Here is a 19,858-nt window from a genome sequence, read left to right as displayed (position 1 = left end):
ACAAGTCACAACCCAGACCTTTTGCCGAGTGGTTTATGTGAGATTGTGAGCTGTGAAATCCAGAAGAAAAACAAAGAAGTGATGAGGATCGATGGAAGTTATGTTGACGTAGAACCCATTTGATCTAATCTCTTTGTAATATACATACCGACAAAGCATGGATACGCGTAGATGCAAAATGAGGAATATTTCATTCAAAACTGTGTACTCTTCAGCATGACAGGCTTTAATTGTCATTGACTCTCCATAAATACCCAAGCTTGCTGTATGAGCTACTCGCGTTATCGCTTGAGAAACGACATGGCTTTTCCGAGAACAGTTGCTGTTGCCTTCTTCGTTTTACTCTGCTTCTGTGCAGGCCTTTGCTCTGGTGCTAGAGCTGTGTTCTACGGTAAGGGAGGTGGTGGCTTTGGCGGTGGAAGTGGATCAGGTTATGCGAGTAGCGGAGGGGGTGGAGGTGCTTCAGCTTCAGGAAGTGGCTCCGGCCAAGGGTTAGGCTCTCACTATGGATACGGCAGTGGAGGTGGGCAAGTAACTCATGTCCCCTGATCGTATATTTGTGGCGTCCAAGTTTCAACTTTCAACAGAGCCAAGTCCTTTTCCCCCCACACTGATCTGATATCCTTTCTTCTTTCCCTTCGTTTTTCTTTTTTAGGCTGTACTAATTATAGAGCTTACAGAGTTATGTTTATGTAAACTATATGGATTATTAAACCAGAGTTATGTTTCTCTCTCTCTCTCTCTCTCTCTCTCTCTCTCTCTCTTTCTCTCTCTCTCTCTAATCTGAAGCCCTTGCCCTCATATCACATCCGTTTTCCAGACTCTACTGTCTTCCAGGCTCCTTTATGCTTCAGTCATCATTTTGGGATTTTACGAATAAGGAAAAGAAAGAATAAGTGATGGAAGTGAGGTAGTAGGGATCGGATTTGGCGGTGAAGGACCCAAAGGAAAGTCCTGAACCCTGCCTGGAATGAGGAGTTCGTCTTCAAAGGGTCCATGATCATTGATCAACCTGGATGAGGAGAAGGGTGGATCTGGCTAAAGCAATTTAGGTCCCAAAAGTTTTTATGCCTGAACGTCCCTAATATTCTAAGGTGCAACTTGGGGCCAAATTTGCTTTATCTCCAAGACTCTCAAACACACTCATACTTGGTCGGTCGGTTACACTTACACCGTCTTTCTTGCAGTTTAATTGAATGAATTTTGGCCATAGGGTACTCTGTCTTGTGGGCGGTTCCCATAAACAAGTAAATAAAATAAGATTGTGAATTTGAAAATTGCAGTACTGTGAGAAGTTCGGTGCAAAATTAAAAGCTGTTTTCGTTTTGATACAAGAGAAAAAAATAGCCAAGTATTTAATTTATAGGCATTGTTTGGTAGGGCTAGCTGATGTTGCTATCTGCACAAGGTCTTGAGACCCAAATGACTCATTTTGTATAGCCTATCTAGGGGTGATGATGTGTACCCAGGAACTTTGAGGTTAAGCCTAGATTTTTTGTCTAGGCCCAGCCCAGGTACTTTCTTCCGGGCCTCAACCAAGAGATGTTAGGATTCATTTTAGAGGGATATGAAGGCGGTGGGGGTGAAGGCACTGGGTATGGCTCTGGTTATAGAGGTGGAGTTGTTTAAAGGGAGGTTATGCAAGTGGTGGGAGACCGGGTACACCGTACACTCATAAAATATGTCCTGACTACTGAATCCGGATTCAAGCAGTGACGGGGGTGGTAAGGTGAAAGTGGCGGAGGTGGGGGATCAGGAAATGGTAGTGAGTACGATGGATTTGGGAGTGGAAATGGGGAGGTGGTTCTGGTTCAGGCTCTGCCTTTGGGTATGGGGGTGGTCGTGGTCAAGTACCTAAAACCACATTATAGGTTATATTTAGGGGTGGTAAATGGGTGGGATGGGTTGAGTTGGGTTCGTGTGATTGAGTATCAATCCATGTTAGTGGGTAATAACCCACTTTGACCCTGACCAACCCATTTAAGGTTTTTAACTCTCTAAATAGGGCTCTTCATAAGAAGGCCCATCCTGACCAACTCGGGCCAATCAATCCAAATCGGCCGGGTTTTCATTAGCACTGGTCGGTTTCGGGTTATATAAATTCATAAACCGATGGTTCGTGTCAGTTTTGGTTTTTTGTGTGAAAATCAAAACCAATCTGAACTGAACCAACTTAGTTCCTACTTAACTATTTAAATATATAATTCGATTTTAAATTAAATTGACCTAATCTATTTAAATATATATTACGATTTTAATTTAAATATATTTTATATTTAAAACTGTTAAATAAAGATATTTCAGTTTTAATGTAAAATTGAAATATCTGACAACCCAAACTTGCACCACACAGGCACATGGACCATGGGGGGCATGGATGAACTTAGAGTCGAAACCGACCCAACCTGACTCAAATCGACCAGGTCGGTTTTACTTAACACTAGGTTGGTTTTGATTTTCATCTCAGGTAACCCGACCAGGTCAGGTCGGTTGGAAAACCTCAATAAACTGACCCAACCTGACCCGTGAACAACCCTACCTCTAAATATCTGAATCAAATACTCAATTATTCAAATCAGCCCTTTATTTGTCTTTTCTCTATTCTCATTGCATAAAAACATATAATTATATATTTGAACTAAAAAATTAAAATAAAAAAGCGTAAAAACACAATAAATGGCAATATATATATATAGTGTAAAACATTATACATTGCCGCAAAAAATTAGACAATAGTAAAAAATTAAAATAAAAGTATAACAGAGAAATTGTAAAAATAAAACACAGAAAGTGAAGAAAATACAAAAAAGTACAAGAAAATGTAAAAAAAAAAATCCAAAAACAATTGCAAAGATGCACAAATTGATAGAAATATAGATGATAAAAATTTACAAAAAAAATATATAAAATTTTCAGCTAAAATATCAAAAACTACAGAATAATAAATAAAATAGTAAAAATTCAAAAATGTATATATTTGTTTCAACTAAAAATAATAATCACATAAAAACACAGAAAATGATTATAAAAATTTTCAAAAATTATATATTTCTGGTAAAAATAGAAAAAATTACCGAAAAGAATAAAAGAAAATTTACAAAAAATAATCACATAAAATGATAAAATAATAATCATTTGCCCCTCATTATATATTTAAACTAAAAATGATTTATAAAAAAAGAAACTAAAAAATAATAATCACATGAAAAATACAAAAATGATAAAAAAAAAAAAAAAATTGGTTGTGGTGGTGCCTCCCGGATCAGATGATCCCATCTCACTCGCTGGCATCATCTACTCTTGATTGCTTGCCCTGTTTCTCCTCCATTTGTTAAATCGTCGGCATCCTCTTCGTTCAATCGTCGGCATCAATCCGTTAAAACATTTCACACCAGTATCGTTTCTTCAAAACTTGGGGAGAAGGGTTGTCGACGGGAAGCTTTGAAACAACATTCCAAACATACATCTGCCACTAATGCAAGATCATGTTGATATGGTTCAATAGATTGATATCGTTGTTGGTGGCGGTGAGAATGGCGGCAACGAGAAGGGCACCAGCGACTTGAACGATGAGAATGGAGGTAGTGAGAGTGATCATTGGTGATTTTGAAGTTCCCTTTAGCGATATGAGCATGCCCTAACCAGATGAGAAGAAAACCCTAACCGATAAAGAGAGGAGGAAGAAATTGTCGAAGCAAAACAACTTCTGTATAAGTCTAAAGTCGAGGGTCTACGTAACCCACGACCCATGTTGGCCCATCATTAGAGTATGGGTGAGTTTTGAAGTGGGTGGATTGGGTGAATCAAATGGGTTGGATCAAAATTATTTAGCCTAGTTTTAACTTTGGATAGACACAAACAATATAAATCATGTCCCTCTATTATATTATGTTTTGATGATGTTTTCTCTTGCCACATAAAAAAATATGTGATATTTTTTTTTCTTCTACTTTTAGGCTATATTTGGTTTGAAGGAAAACGTAGGAAAAGGGAAAGAAATCTATGCAATGTCCTTGGCTTGAGGTGATTATTCATCCATGCATGTATATAAAAATTTACATACATGTGATGTGTGACTGGATGGTTATAACAAGATGAAGCTTAATTTATTCTCTCAATCTGAGCGACACTCAGAAATTTGTTTACAGCAATAGTTATAATTTCATTTGTGAATTACTCTTAGGATCTGTTTGTTTTTGAAGAAGCCACTTATCTGGGAATGTTAGAATGGGCAAATTATCCCATTATGTTTGATAAATTTTTCATACAAGTGAAAAGGTTAATTATCCACCTAGGAAATGGATAGGTAAATGATGCATAGAGAAACTAACATTACCATGGGGCTCAATGCAAGTCAAATATCTTCATCGGCATAGATAATCATATTAGTTTGCTTAAACTGAGTGATTATTGGAGCAAAACATTTTTGCGATCATTCAATAAAATTCCAACATGATTTATTTGTTTTAATTAGCAAAACAATGGTTGATCTGCTTCTTTCCATTTGGATTGCCAACATTCTTAAGATTTAATTTGTTACTACAATGGTGGTAGTGATGCAAGAGAACTTGTGAATTCCAACACATTTAGCATATAAAGTGCCCCTGTATATTAATTTTCAGAAATACTAGTGCAAGGGCACATATTTACCACACACGTGTGCAAGTAAAATTAAAAGGTTAAAAATATGAAAAGACAATAACTGTTTAGGTTGCATTTGGCATTTCTTATTTTAAGGATTTATTTTATAGCTAAAAATTCTGTGTTCATAGGGGCATTTTAGCTGCAAAAAGGAAATAAGTTTTAAGGAATGCCAAATGCAGCCTAAATGCCTTAATGAATGAATTTAAATTTTAAAATATTCAAATAATTACGCTTGACAAGTATTGATGTTATATGGCATTATTAAAATATTTTACTATTAATTATTATGGCTTAGCTAGAGAGAGATCCTTTTGTGTGTTTTCAAAATGGAGATGTATGATGCGGAAATCCTTTTGTGTGTTTTCAAAATGGAGATTGATGATGGCAGATTTGGCCCTCCAGTGAAAATATGACACCTGGCACCTCATGCCAACTAAGTGCAGCCTCTTGACAACTAGGTAGTTCACCACTTAGGGGCAGTTCGGCACTTATAGGCAGCATGGCGTCTTACGAAGAGCTCGCCTCGACACTTACAGGCAGTCTGGCGTCTTACGAAGAGCTCGCCACTTAGGGGCAGCTCGGCATATGCAGCTCACCACAAGCAGTTGGCCACTTCACAGGCAGCCTAGCATCTTACGAAGAACTCGGCACTTACAGGCAGTTTGGCATAGGTAGCTCACCACTTAGGGGCAGTTCGGCATATCGCAAGAAGATCTCCTGCCTGTCAACCGTACCTGACAGATCTGGAGACCTGCGCCCACATCCCTTGTTAGGCGGCGCTATGCCTGCCAGTCCTGAGAGTTGTCCCTTGCTTGGCAGAGCCATACTCTACAACATCCGCCTACACCCATCACCTCAGCTCTGGTAGTAACGGTTGCGGCAGAGAGATAGAGGTTGTTACGCCTGATTTGATGGGACACCACTATATAAGGACTCCGACCCCCAAAGATAACAGGGATGAAAAATGGAGGTAACCCCCTACTCTCTAGCTCTTTCATTTCTCTAATACCATCTTCAAGCTCTTTACTATCAGAGTGCTAACTTAGCCATCAGAGTGGCACCGCCGGGTAAACACCCCTAGGTCCTCTGATTCAGTTCTCGCAGGTTCATCGGCTCCCGCCGACTACAAGGAAGAGTAGATCATCTCATGCAGAGGGCAGTCGGGTTGCACTACACTAGGAGGCTCGTCACCAGGTAGCTCACCACCAGGGAGCTCGTCACCAGGTAGCTCACCACTACGGAACTCGTCACCAAGTAGCTCACCACCAGGGAGTTTGTCACCAGGTAGCTCACCACCAGGGAACTCGTCACCAGGTAGCTCACCACCAGGGAGTTTGTCACCAGGTAGCTCACCACCAGGGAGCTCACCACCAGGGAGCTCACCACCAAGGAGCTCGTCACCAAGTAGCTCACCACCAAATAGCTCACCACCAGGCATATCGCCACTAGGAAACTCCATCATCCTCTAAGTCACAAGAATCTTTTGAAAAAAGGTATAAAAATGTCCAAAATATTCATTCAGTTACTTTAAACAAAAATGTTTATTTTCTAAATTTTTTCTTCATATGAATCACTACCCCAAACTCTTCCATTCTCTTTTCTAATATTGATTTGTTTTCCAAATTTGTCCCTTCATATCAATCACTTAAAGGTAAATCAACAACTTAAATTCTTTTGTTTTGTTATAAAGTTTATATTATTTTCTTTTCTATAGAAACCTGCCTTGGTAGTAATTGGGTATTTTGGATATTTTTGTCTTTTTCTAAAATATTCTACTAGAGGGAACTTACTTGAAACTGTATCTAAAAGAGATTAGAGGAGGTGATTGCAATTATTAAACTTGAGGACAGGTTCTAGCAAAAAAAAAGATGTACAAGAATTCATGAGCCCGACCAACAAAGCCCAGACCAGACAGATACAGGCCATGTTGGTGTTTTGTTCAGGCTAGGCTTGGGCCAACCAGCCTGGGTTCGGCTATTCGGGGACCAACTCCTAAGGTAGGAGTATAGGGGTATAGGACCAATAATTACCCAAAGACCAGGCCTATCCCAGCCTAGCCAAGTCGCAAACCCTTGCATCTATGCAATTCGGATTTCCTGCTAACCTTTTCCTCTTCTCTCTCTACTAACCCACTCAAATCAGGCCACCTGTCCCTATCCGTCCAACCTCCCAACAATTCTCCAACAAAGGTTAACTCTCTGTTAACTTTCTTTATGGATTCATCTTTTGGGATCATAAATCCCACCTTTTAGTTATTCACGCCACAAGAGAGGAGAGGAGGAAAAGGTTAGCATGAAATCCGAATTGGCATTTGCATGTCTGATTTTCAAAAAGACAAACCCTTCAACAAATCCAATCCCCCCGCTCATTTCTCTGCAAATAAATCCATTTGGGTTCTTAGATAGATTAGATATAATTCATACTATACAGTTTTTCTAACCAGTACTCCCTTCTCATTGTTCGTTCATTCATGGAAACTACTGTGCATCACTTGTTCCTTTTGATCACCTTCTCATGCCTCTCCTCCATACTCGCACAATCAAATGTGTACATCGTCCACATGGAGTTATCCGCCATGCCTGAAACTTTCAGTAGCCACGATAGTTGGTACATGGCTATGCTTTCTTCTGCATCTAAAGCGACTTATGATGTTGCTTCTACGACGTCCAAGGCCTCTAAACTTATCTACACACACTTACAGCAATGCCATCCATGGATTGGCTGCAATTCTCTCCCCTTCCGAGATCGACTTGCTTAAAAGCTCACCGAACTATGTTTCCTCCAATCAAGACGTGACTCTTGTAGTTGATGCAATCCATACATCTGAATTCCTGTTGGGAAGAAACTAAGTTTATCCATAAATTATTTCTCTCCCAAAAATATTAAAAAAAAAAACTTGTAGATATTCAGCTAGCACAATTCCAAGCAAAATATCAACAAAAAAACAATCATAAGTCAAACAAAGAAATATACATGATATTTAACGTGGAAAACCCCTCCAATGTGAAGGGTAAAAACCACGGGGCCAAGGAGACCCAACCAAAAATCTCTACTAATAACTTGAGGTACCAATTACAATAACTCAAACACCACAAAATGCTCACAAATTTAGAGCAAATACAGATTCTCAAACATACAAACGAGAATACCAAAATTTGTGAAAAAAACAGTTAGAAAAATTCACAAACGCGGTTACTGTTCAGGCCACAACATGGAGACCTCCACTACTTCAAATCATATCTCCACCGTTCAGATCATAGGTCTTTGAATTTCAAACAAGCCCACCAAATTTCAGCCAAATCGGACCAAAAATGACCCTTGATCAGAGTAATTGATGAAGACTGCCGCGAGATGTTTTCTTTTCCCGACCAACTACGAGTTGCTTCTGTTTAACCTCAAGTAACCGAAGATTCAGAGCTCCGATCAAAGATCCGACCGTTCATAATGAAGTCAAATGAGTCCTCCACTTACTTTCCAAATTTTAGCTCGATCGGACGGTGGATCAGAAATTTCCAGCCGTTTGATGAACTATGCGCACTGAGAGATCTGCACAGTATTTCGATTTCTCTCTTTTTCTCTCTCTCTTCAACACGCCGTGCACAAAAAGGTCTAACCTTAGTTTTTTTGTTTTTCTTTTTGAAAACAAAAAACAGTGGGCTGAAGAAGAATGGGCTATAACATGGGTCAATATCCCATAATGGGCTGGACCCAACAATTCTCCCCCTCCAACCCATGAGAGAAGGGAGACACTTCAAAAAAAAGGCAACTATGCAAATTTAAGGCCGGCTGCTCCGGCACAAAGTTCAACCTTCTCTCGAGGCACCAATTTTGTCATCATGTCAGCAGCATTTTTGTCAGTGTGAATCTTTTCAAGTTCAATCAACTTGGAGTTCAAAACATCTCAAATCCAATGATATCTTACATCAATATGCTTCGATCTATTATGAAATGTTGGATTCTTACTAAGATGAATAGCACTCTGACTATCACAATATAAGACATACATCTGTTGAGTGAAACCAAGTTCATGCACAAACTTTTTCATCCACAGCAACTCCTTACATGCTTTACTAATAGCGATGAACTCAACCTCAGTCGTAGACAATGCAACACACTTCTGCAACCTAGAATCAACATCCCCAGCCATGTTTGAATCTGTAAAACTACAAAGAATAGGTTTTCCAATTCCAAAACAGAGTTTTAAACTAGAAATACCTCGGAGATATCTCAATATCCACTTCACAACAGTCCAATGTTCTCTACTTGGATTGGATAGAAAACAACTAACAACACCAACTGCATGAGCTATATCAGGCTTTGTGCAAACCATTGCATACATTAAACTTCCTACTGCAGATGCATAAGGAATACGTTGCATTTCTCCTTTTTCTGACGATTGACAACTAATCTAGCTTTGTATCGTGGATTAGAAGTATTCTCCTCAGTCTTTAACCTGTAAACCCGCCGATTTTGCAAAGCTTTCCTGTCCTTAGGCAACTTGACCAGCTCAAAAGTATGGTTGCCAATCAAAGATTTCATCTCATCATTCATAGCGGCAATACATTCTTTCTTGTGCTCAGACTCCATAGCCTCTTTGTAGCAATCAGATTCTCCCCCATCAGTGAGAAGTACATATTCATTAGACGAATAGCGAGTAGAGGGAATATGCTGTCTAGAAGACCTTCTAAGTGGGGCAACAGGTTCACTAATAGCACCACTAGCAGAAGCATCAATATCATCAGCAACATCATCATCATTATCTTCAACCAAATCATCATGAATATGATTCTAGCCATCATCATGATTACCAAACTAAACTACACTGGGCATATGTGTCTTATCAATATCCTCAATAGTCTGATCCTCCATAAAAATAACATCACGACTTCTTACAAGCTTCTTTTCAACTGGATCGTACAATCTATAGCCAAATCATCATGACCATAGCCAATGAAGGTACATTGTCTTGTCTTAGCATCTAACTTGGACATTTCTTCTTTTGGCACATGCACAAATGCTTTACAGCCAAAGACACGTAAGTGGCCATAGGATACATCTTTTCCGTACCACACCCTGTTAGGAACATCAGCTTGCAAAGCAACAATAGGAAATAAATTAATAACATGTGCAACAGTATATAAAGCCTCACCCCAAAAAGATCCAGGCAACTTTGCTTCTGAAAGCAAATATCTAACTCTCTCCATCAACGTCCTGTTCATCCTCTCTACTAGGCCATTAAGCTGAGGAGTCTTAGGGGGCGTCTTCTGGTATCTAATGCCCTACTGCCTGCAGTATTCATCAAATGGTCCACAATATTCACCACCATTATCAGTGCGAATACATTTCAATTTCTTCCCTGTTTCCCTCTCAACAGAAACCTGAAACTGCTTAAAGACACCAAGTACCTGGTCTTTACTCTTCAAGACATAAACCCAAAGTTTCCTTCAATGATTATCAATAAAAGTAACAAAATAAAGTGCACCACCAAATGTTTTTGTCTTCATTGGACCACAGAGATTTGAATGCACCAACTCGAGCAACTATGATTTCCTAGAGGGAGGATGGCTCTTGAAAGAGACTCTATTTTGTTTCCCAGCCAATAAGCACACTTTTCTAACCTTGCACCTTTCAAACTTGAAATTAGATTCTTCCTAGCCAAACAATCAAGCCCCTTCTCACTGATGTGGCTAAGCCTCTTGTGACATAACACTGATGGGTTATCACACTCAACTGCATTCGCACCATCAATGAAAACTAAAGTCTTAGTCCAGTACAGACCAGAACACTTCTTTCCATGTGCCACAACCAAAGAACCTTTCGAGAGTTTCCATTGTCCATTACCAAAGGTACTAACATAACCATCATCATCAAGAACACTGGTAGAAATCATATGCAAATGAATGTCTGGTGCATGTCTGACATTTTTCAAAATCAATTCAGTCTCATTACTTGTTTTTAGACAAATAGTGACAATGCCAATCACCTTTGACAAACCATTATTACCCATATTTAAAACCCCATAATCACCTAGAGTATAAGATATGAAAAAATCATTTCTCGGTGTAACATAAAAACAGGCACCACTATCAACAACCCAACTTGTCTCATCACAAGCAGCATTAATCAAATTCTCATCACAAACAATCACAAGATCACCTACAGTGGTGGTGGCAACACGATCATCATTGTCATTATCTTTATTTTGCTACTTACCTTTTTTACCTTTATTATCCTTCTTCAGCTAAAAACAAAATCTTTTGATATGTCTCTTTTTACCACAATAGTTGCATTCAAGGTTTTTGTACTTAGACATTGATTTGCTTCTAGCCTTACTTTTACCTCTGTTACCTTGTCCTCGATCTCTATCATTGCTTCTCCCTCTGTTTTCAGTAATCAAAATCTCTGATTGAGAAGATGATGCTTGCTGAGTTCGCCGTCTGCCTTTTTCATTCAAAACAAGAATTTTTACATATTCCAAGGTCACTATACCACCAGGAGCAAAACTGGACAAAGTCACACGCAAATTTTCCTAAGAGTCAAGTAGAGTATTAAGCAACCAAAGTCCTAAAATTTCACCTTCAAATTTAATACCCATATTGGACAATTAATCAAAGCACCCCTGAAATTCACTTATGTGATCAGAAATAGGAATACCTTCCTTGTACCACAAATTCATAGCCTATTTCAACAGAAATAATTTATTGTTCCCAGATTTAGAGGCATACAAAGTCTCAAGCTTATCCCACAAGGTTATGGCATGTGAATTATTAGCAATATGATTCAAAACATTATCATCTACCCATTGTCGAATAAAGCCACAAACCATCTCATGCTCAAAAGCTCATTCTTCATCAGGTTTATTTTCAAGTTTTTAAGTAGAAAAAAATTGGTAAATGTAACTTTTTCACAAATAGTAGATCATTTTTCCTCTCCACTTGTGGTAATTGGTGACATTCAAACTAATCATTCTACCATAATTAGGCTAAATCATGCAATCAAACAAATCCACAAACAAATAAACTGGCTCTGATACCACTTTGTTGGAAAGAAACTAAGTTTATCTACAAACTATTTCTCTCCCAAAAATAAAAAATAAAAATAAAAATAAAAACTTGTAGATATTCAACTAGCACAATTCTAAGCAAAATATCAACAAAAAACAATCATAAGCCAAACAAAGAAAGACACACGATATTTAACGTGGAAAACTCCTCCAATGTGAAGGGTAAAAACCACGGGGCCAAGGAGACCCAACCAAAAATCTCCACTAATAATTTGAAGTAATAATTACAGCAACTGAAACACCACAAAATGCTTACAAACTTAGAGCAAATACAGATTCTCAAACATACAAACGAGAATACCAAAAGTTGTAAAAAAACAGTCAGAAAAACTCACAAATTAGAGGAGTTTTCAAATTAGATCTCCACCGTTCAGATCCTAGCTGTGAGTTTCGAACAAGCCCACCAAATTTTAGCCAAATCAGACCAAAAATGACCATTGATCAGAGTAATTGATGAAGACTGCCCCGAGATGTTTTCTTTTCCCGATCAACTACAAGTTGTTTCAGTTCGACCTTAAATAATTGGAGATTCGGAGATCCGATCAAAGATCCGATCAAAGATCCGACCGTTCTGAATGAAGAAAAATGAGTCATCCACTTACTGTCCAAATTTCAGCTCGATCGGACGATGGATCGAAAAGTTCCGGCCGTTTGATGAATTCTACACACTGAAAAATCTGCATAGTATTTCGATTTCTCTTTTTCTCTCTCTCTTCAACACGACGTGCGCAAAAAGGTCTAACCCTAGTTTTTTTATTTTTTCTTTTTGAAAACAAAAAACAGTGAGCTGAAGGAGAGTGGGCTATAACATGGGTCAATATCCCATAATGGGCTGGACCCAACAATTCCTTGGTTTGAACTCCAACTATAGTGCATGGCCGACATCAAATTATGGCGCCAATGTCATAATTGGCTAGTCGACACTGGAATTTGGCTAGAGAGTGCCACTTTAGAGATGACGAAATGATTCAAGTACCAAAACGGTGGAAAGGAGAATGTATGAACAGAACTGATTTCAATTCTTCTATGTGCAACAGGAAGCTCATTGGAGCTCGGTTCTTCAACAAAGGTCTGGCTGCCAACACACCCAGTTCGATGAATTCCCTTCGTGATACCGACGGACACGGAACACATACTTCTTCCACAGCCGCCGGCAACTACGTGAAAGGCGCTTCCTACTTCGGCTACGCGAAGGGGACTGCCAAAGGCATGGCCCCAAAAGCACGCATAGCCATGTACAAAGCTCTCTGGGAAACAGGCACCTTCGCATCTGATGTTATTGCAGCCATAGACCAAGCAATTGTGGACGGTGTCGATATCATCTCATTGTCCTTGGGCAGATACTCGCTGTCTCTGTATGAAACCCCATTGCCATAGGTTCCTTTTTAGCCATGGAGAGGGGCATTTTCATTGCCTCATTGGCAAGAAATGATGGACCTTTCAGATTTACCGTTCACAATGATGCACCATGGCTACTAATAGTTGATTCAGGTACAGTCGATCGTGAATTCAGCGGAATCGTCATTATGGGCAGTGGTGTTTCAGTGTCGGGTGCATCTTTATACAATCGAAATCATTCGCTTATCAACTTGTCTCTCCTCTCTTGTGGCGTGAATAACTAAAAGTAGGCATCTATTTTCCCAAAAATTAATCCTTAAAGAAACTTAACAGAGGGTTAATCTTTGTTGGAGAATTGTTGCGAGGTTGGACGGATAGGGACAGGTGGCCTGATTTGAGTGGGTTAGTAGAGAGGAGAGAAAGAAAAGGTAAGCAGAAAATCCGAATTGCATCTAGGAATAACTTTAATCTATTCTCATCTCTACTAACCCAATTAAAATACACCACCTGTCCCTACCCATGTTATTATAGCCTTCCATCAACCCACTAAACCTTAACCTCCGTTACATACTATTTTTTAAAAACAAATTAAATATCTATTTTTTATGCATAAATATGTACTCTCATTTCCTCTCTCTCTCTCGTGCACTAAGTAGGAATTTCCAAAAATGACAAATTTCAGACCAAGCTAACTGATAATGTTTTACAAGAAACTATTACAAATTTGATGTTACTCGATTCTAGGTAGTGCAAAAACAGAGGTCACAGTCAGATAATCCTTGCCAATTAGGTAGCACCGAGGTAAAAAGACAAAGCCGCGCAATGGGATCTACGAACAAGAAAATGTCAGAGGCCCAAGGAGTTATCCCTGGGTAGATACTCCGATGCTCAAGTTAGTAAAGGGCAATTGAGGATCGGGCTGAGCAATTGGAGAATAGTGCTGGTTCAAGTAGTATAACGGTATGGGAACTAGAATATGGATCCATTACCTCGATCGGGGAGCACCTTTTTATAGGTGAAAGTTCGTGCCCTAATTGAACTAGGCTTCTAGGGTTGTTGGGATGAAGTTAATCGTCGAAGTCTTTGGGATGAGACCTGATCCCCAATGGTGTGGCCCCATCTGCTCTCCTATCTTGGTCATGCTTATCCGCATGATGCGGAGTCGACGTAGCCGGGGAGATAAGTTGGGGACCACGGAACTAGGATGGCACTATCGTGGCCGCGGAGTCGAGGTAGACCGTGGAGGTGGTGGCGCGGCGCTAATGTGGTCGAGGTGATTGGGCGGCCATGTGGCACACAGAGCCAACTCAATCATGACCCAAACAAAATCCCTAATTGAATTCTCTACAATATATAAATCTATTTGGCCCAATTGAGGAATTTACTCCCCACTTCCCTTTCTCAACCCAGAAATTGATAAATTTGATAACATAACATGATAAACAATCAAAATGACTCATTTTTGTGGACGATACTAAGTGCAATGTTCAAAATAAGCCCTATGAGGTTCTAGTTTGAGGATACTCAAACCTATAATAATGACAATGTTCAATTTTCAAAAGAAATCAAGGTTTTTGAACCATTGTTGACCCGAACAGTCGGGCCGTTCAGCCCGGGAACCGTCCAAGCAACCGGTTTCATTCTACCCCAAACCCAGTTTTGGTCAAAAATCATTGAAAAAGTCAACAACCCGTTACCCCGGGCGATCAAACCATTGACCCACTGACCCATTCAACAATTTTGACTATTTTTTATTTTTAATTTATTTTTTAGAACGAATCATCCATTCAAACCGGATGGTCGGACCGTCGATCCAAAAACCGGTTTCCAAAATAATTCCATTTTCTAGTATTTTTTAAAACGTTGATAGTATTTTAGGAAAACCAATAATAAATTCCTATTTAACCATGCAATCTTTCCTTAATTTGCAAATGAATATTTTATTTTCTCAAGCCACAGGAAAGAAGAAGTGTCACAAAATCACCAAATAAATAAAACCAACAATTATTTGATAGTACGATATAAAGTTGGAAGCTACACAATGTTGAGTATTTGGTGTGAATCTATATAATTTGATTTGAAATTTGCATTTCTGGAAACTTATCCTTAGCGTGCAAGAGAAAAAGGAGAAAGGAATGTTTTGTATAACTAAAAATAAGAATTTAAATCTCTTACAGCATGGGTAGTGGTAGTAGGGAGGACAGCATTAAAGTTAGTAGGGAATCCGAGTTCCCCGCGTTGAGATTTGGATGATTAGATCCTAAAGAGCCAACCCTTTAGCCCAAGCACAATCAACCACATGGTTGCGGGGAAAGAAGACTTCCTTATGGTGGACTGGGAGGTAGGTAGTGGAAGAATGAGTTGAACTTGTATATCCCACTCGACCATGGAATCCAAATTTATAGTTTTAGCGACTACTGGAAAAGAGGCTGAATGGATTAGGAATTTATTATTAGATATAAAACTTTGGCCTAGTCCTATATCTTCAATTTCCATTTATTGTGATAGTGAGGCAATTCTGTTAAGGGCCTACAGTGGTATCTACAATAGTAAGTCCAGACATATAAGTCTGAGACATGAATTTGTTAGGCAACTGATTCAAGATGGAGTCATCACTATAACCTATGTAAAGTCAAGTAAAAACTTGGTTGATCCTCTTACCAAGGGTTTAGCCAGAGAATTGATATGAATGACAACCAAAGAGATAAGATTAAAACACTTTACTTAGTCACCTGTAATGGTAATCCAACCTGAACTGAAAAGCCATCAGTATTGGGTTTAATGGGTAACAACAAGTTACAGCAATGTGACTGTTAGCACTGACATTGAGAAATTTCCCATCACAACATAAACAGTGATGTCCGTTATGATGAGAAGTTGAGATAAACTCTTAATGAAGTTTTGAAATGTGTCAAATAACGGAACACATAGTGGAACTTCACCTATGTGAAAATAGAAGTGGTGTCGCTTCTCATGAGGGTTTGGGTTTGCTCTCGGGATTGTTCATGAAATCATGAAAGAAACACATAGTCATAACAGTGTTGAGCAAAATTTGAAACTCTTGCAGAGACTGAACATTTTTATGTGTATAGGTGTCTCTGGTCTGTCTTGAGAGTAGTTGATTTAAGGTCTTACCACCAATAACTTTGACAAGACTCTAAGATAACTATACCAATAAGAGGTTTAAGTTGATAAACACTTTTTGTATGCATAACTGTGTCATAGTAGTTTGGATTGAGAGAGAACTATGTAATTGATCAATCAATGTGGGGGATTGTTGGATTTTAATCTCATAAGAGATTAAATCCAATGGGTTTGATTGGTCAATTACATGAGAAATTGCACCTGCACACTTGGTTGAAAAATCAGTTTTTCTCTTACAAAAAAAAAAAAAAACCCAGTTTTGAACTTGTCCCACATTGGATAATTACAATGTTTGTTTTTAGTATTTCAATAGGAGCTGATTTACACTCCTTAGAATTAGTAGAGGAGAGTATGAGGATTCAATACCACGCAACACGCGCGCACGCGTGTGCGAGCGTGTGTGTGGTGTAATGAGGCGCTTTAGAGGTGCACTTTGCTCACACTTTGCACGCACCCGTGTGGCACGCGGGCGGCTCTGGTTTTGGTGCGTTGATGACCGTTTATCACCGTTGATGAGATCAACGGTCATGATTCGATCGGGTGTGATCAAGAGGCACAATTCAAAGTTAACAGTCAATAACTGTTAACAACTTTTTAAACAGTCACAATGATTGAAATTGTGATTGTTCAATGTGCCTTCTCTAAACCAGCACCTACCTTTTCTTCATACCTCTTCACAAATTATTTAAGGAGCATGAATCAGACTCCAAAACACACAATTTCGAAATTCACTCTCTCTCTCTCTCTCAGTCCGGTCTGCTACAGTCTCACAGAAGGTTTCTTTGGAGACTCTTCAACTTTGCTGGTTGTAAATTTTTGCCCAAGGCTCTATTGTATCCTGGGAACGAATTTGCCTATAACCCAACAGCAAACTCAATAAAACTAAGTGGGGGCAAATAATGTTCTAAAAGCAGTATCTTCAGACGCGCCTTAGAGTTTCTCCTCCAAAGTTACAGTGACCCCATTTTCTCCAACAAAAGAGCCAAAGTCGTTTGGAGTCATGTATTGAACAGAAGAGCCAAAGTGTTTTTGAATTTGATATTCATCCAAAAAAAGAAAAGTTAAGTTTAAAGCATAAAAGCCATTCCAAATGGACAAAGTTCTTTCTTGAGGGCATCAAGTTCTTAACAAAAAAGGTAGGCAGATTATAGAAACAAGAAACCAAGTGCTGCAAATTGCATTCTTCCCTGAGAAAGATGCCTTGTGTGGATAAAGGATCTGAGTTGGAATAAGAATTTGATAAGAAATAATAGGTGGAGAATGGGTTGTTGACTTATATGTAAGAACAATCAAGTGCACTTACCTAATTAATTTATAACTTTGTCTTCTGATACCAATTTGGTGATTGTCTTGCGGCTTTGTTCTTTCTGTTAATCTTGTATTGAGATGTTAAATTTCCATTTCTTCATACCGACCCACCTATTGCAATTCAGAAACGATTTTCGTCGTTGTTATAATTCATGCTTTGGACTACTTTGGAGTTCAGAGTCAAAGAAAGAAGCGGGGGTATGCACTTCACCGTCGAGCTCTGTGGTTGCTACCACACTATAAGTACCCCATGTCAGTGATATCAGCTCCATGCATCCTTGAATCATTTGATAAAACAAATCACCTAACAGAGAGAGAATGGTCCCTTCAAGGGGGGTTACAGTTTTGCGTTCGTAGTTTTAATCTGCATTGGATGTTCCTCTGCAGCTAGAACCGTGTTCTACGGTGAGGGAGGGAGAGGAGGTGGAGGTGGTGGTGAGGGTGGGGGTGGTGGAGGTGGAGGTGGTAAAGGCACTGGGTCTGGATACGGCTCTGGCAGTGGGAGCGGCTCTGGTTATGGAGGCGGAGTTGCCTTAGGTGGAGGTTATGCAAGTGTTGGTGGGGGTGGGAGTGGCGAAGGTGGAGATGGAGGTGGAGGTGGGGGATCAGGGAATGGTAGTGGGTATGGATCTGGGAGTGGTAGTGGCTCAGGTTATGGTGCAGGAGGTGCCTCAGGTGGAGGTTCATATGGGAGAGGGGGTGGCAGTGGCGGTGGAGGTGGCAATGGAAGTGGGAGCGGATCGGGCTATGGCTCGGGAAGTGGTAGTGGGTCGGGCTATGGAGTTGGAGTACCAGTACGTGGACATGGCGGTAGTTATGGCAGCGGTGGTGGTGGTGGTCGGGGGGGCGGAGGTGGAGGTGGAGGTGGTTCTGGCAATGGCTCGGGCTCTGGCTACGGATCCGGCTCTGGCTCTGGGTATGGGGGTGGTCGTGGTCAAGTACCTTAAAGGCTTAAACCACTGTAGCTTCACGTAGACCGACGGCGTCAATCATCTTCTCCGATCGGTCTCCATCTTTCTCTCTTCTCCTGTCTCACTAGAACCTACCTTCTGTTTCATTTTCACTTTGAAACTCTACAGAATGAAATAAAATCGCCAATCACCACTCCTGGGAAAACTGGGATTGGCTTGATTTGATGTGTGAATTGGATTGTTGTAACCCGTAATAAAATAAAGAACTTTACAAGTGATTATCGCAATTTGTATTCCGTTTTTTTCGGTAATCATGCATCTCAATTTGTATTCACACATTAACAAACACCCCTTAATAAAATAATAAAGCTTTATTTTTTTAAGAAAAGAAAATAAGATCTAAATGGAGAAATATGTAATGCATCAGTTCTATTATTTTACGCAAAGTAAGCTACTTATAATGCAGTGTTTAAGTTTTTCATAAATTGATTAATTCAGGTGATCATTTGCACGTTGCACTAAATTAATCTATAACTTCTAAAGCTGTACTTCAGCTTAGAATTAATTATGTTCCAATTTAATGAGAGTTCATTTATTTTTTAAGGCTTAAAACATGTATTTCATTCATTCAATAAATTGATTCAAGTACATAGACTTGCCAAAAAGACCAATCATAACCTAAATATAATTTCTCATCAAAAAACAAAATATAGAAATGGATGTAGGAGAACAAAAGAACTTTTGCAATTAAACAAAGGTGAAAAATTAGAGTCTGGATCTCTTGCCCACGTTTATCTCAGCCATACATGGAGAACATCTCATCCTCTGCATAGTATTATGCAGGGAGAGATGTTCCCAATTCAAGGGGGGTAGTATATTGTGGGTAGGCATGGGCAGAAGATCAGAGTCGAAAAATTACCAACAGAAATAGAAAAGAGTAACTCCAATCCACCATAAAGGGCAAGAGAAAAGATAGGTGAGGTTCCCAAAAGATATTGCAAAGAGCTGGTAATAGCATGGTTGGGGTAGATCCACAAAAGATGACAAAACCCACATTACAACCGATACCAAATACTGTAATTGCCTTCCATAACGGCATTCGCCGGAGAATTGCGAATGGAACTGAATAAATAAATGAGAGTTCATTTATTTTTAATCATATTACTTATTAATATTAATTATAAAAAACTATAACGCTACCAAATAAACAAGCTGCATAAGTATGCCATTAACCAAATAATTAACCACATTATTTTGTGGTGTCCTATATATCTTGACCCCGTCGTATCTACTTTCTCCTCTCCTCTCTATTTTAATACAATTTTTATTTTATTACCCAAAAAATAACCATATTCATGATGATAACTTTTATTCATTTGGAAATTAATTATCCAATAAAATATTAAAATTTAGAAAAAAATAAATTTACTAGTTGAAGAAACCTCAAGTT

At 39.2% G+C, this 19,858-nt stretch overlaps 1 protein-coding gene and 1 pseudogene across 1 annotated transcript; both read left to right on the top strand.

The window, feature by feature from the left end:
* Positions 1–300: 300 nt before the first annotated feature.
* On the top strand, positions 301–13,329 carry LOC148876134 (subtilisin-like protease SBT3; annotated as a pseudogene).
* A 1,894-nt stretch (positions 13,330–15,223) lies between these two features.
* LOC148876133 (uncharacterized) lies at positions 15,224–18,695 on the top strand. Its single transcript, XM_088966447.1, has 2 exons — positions 15,224–15,256; positions 17,809–18,695. Exons 1-2 carry the CDS (start codon positions 15,224–15,226, stop codon positions 18,442–18,444), a joined length of 669 nt encoding a protein of 222 aa, XP_088822573.1. The 3' UTR covers positions 18,445–18,695.
* The last annotated feature ends 1,163 nt before the right edge of the window (positions 18,696–19,858 follow it).

The sequence above is a fragment of the Nelumbo lutea genome, chromosome 1 (genome assembly GCF_056320005.1).
Source record: "Nelumbo lutea isolate HS-2025 chromosome 1, American lotus-T2T, whole genome shotgun sequence".
NCBI classification, from domain to species: Eukaryota; Viridiplantae; Streptophyta; class Magnoliopsida; order Proteales; family Nelumbonaceae; genus Nelumbo; species Nelumbo lutea.
Note: the sequence above shows the minus strand (reverse complement) of the source record. Positions and strands in the feature narration are given on the sequence as shown.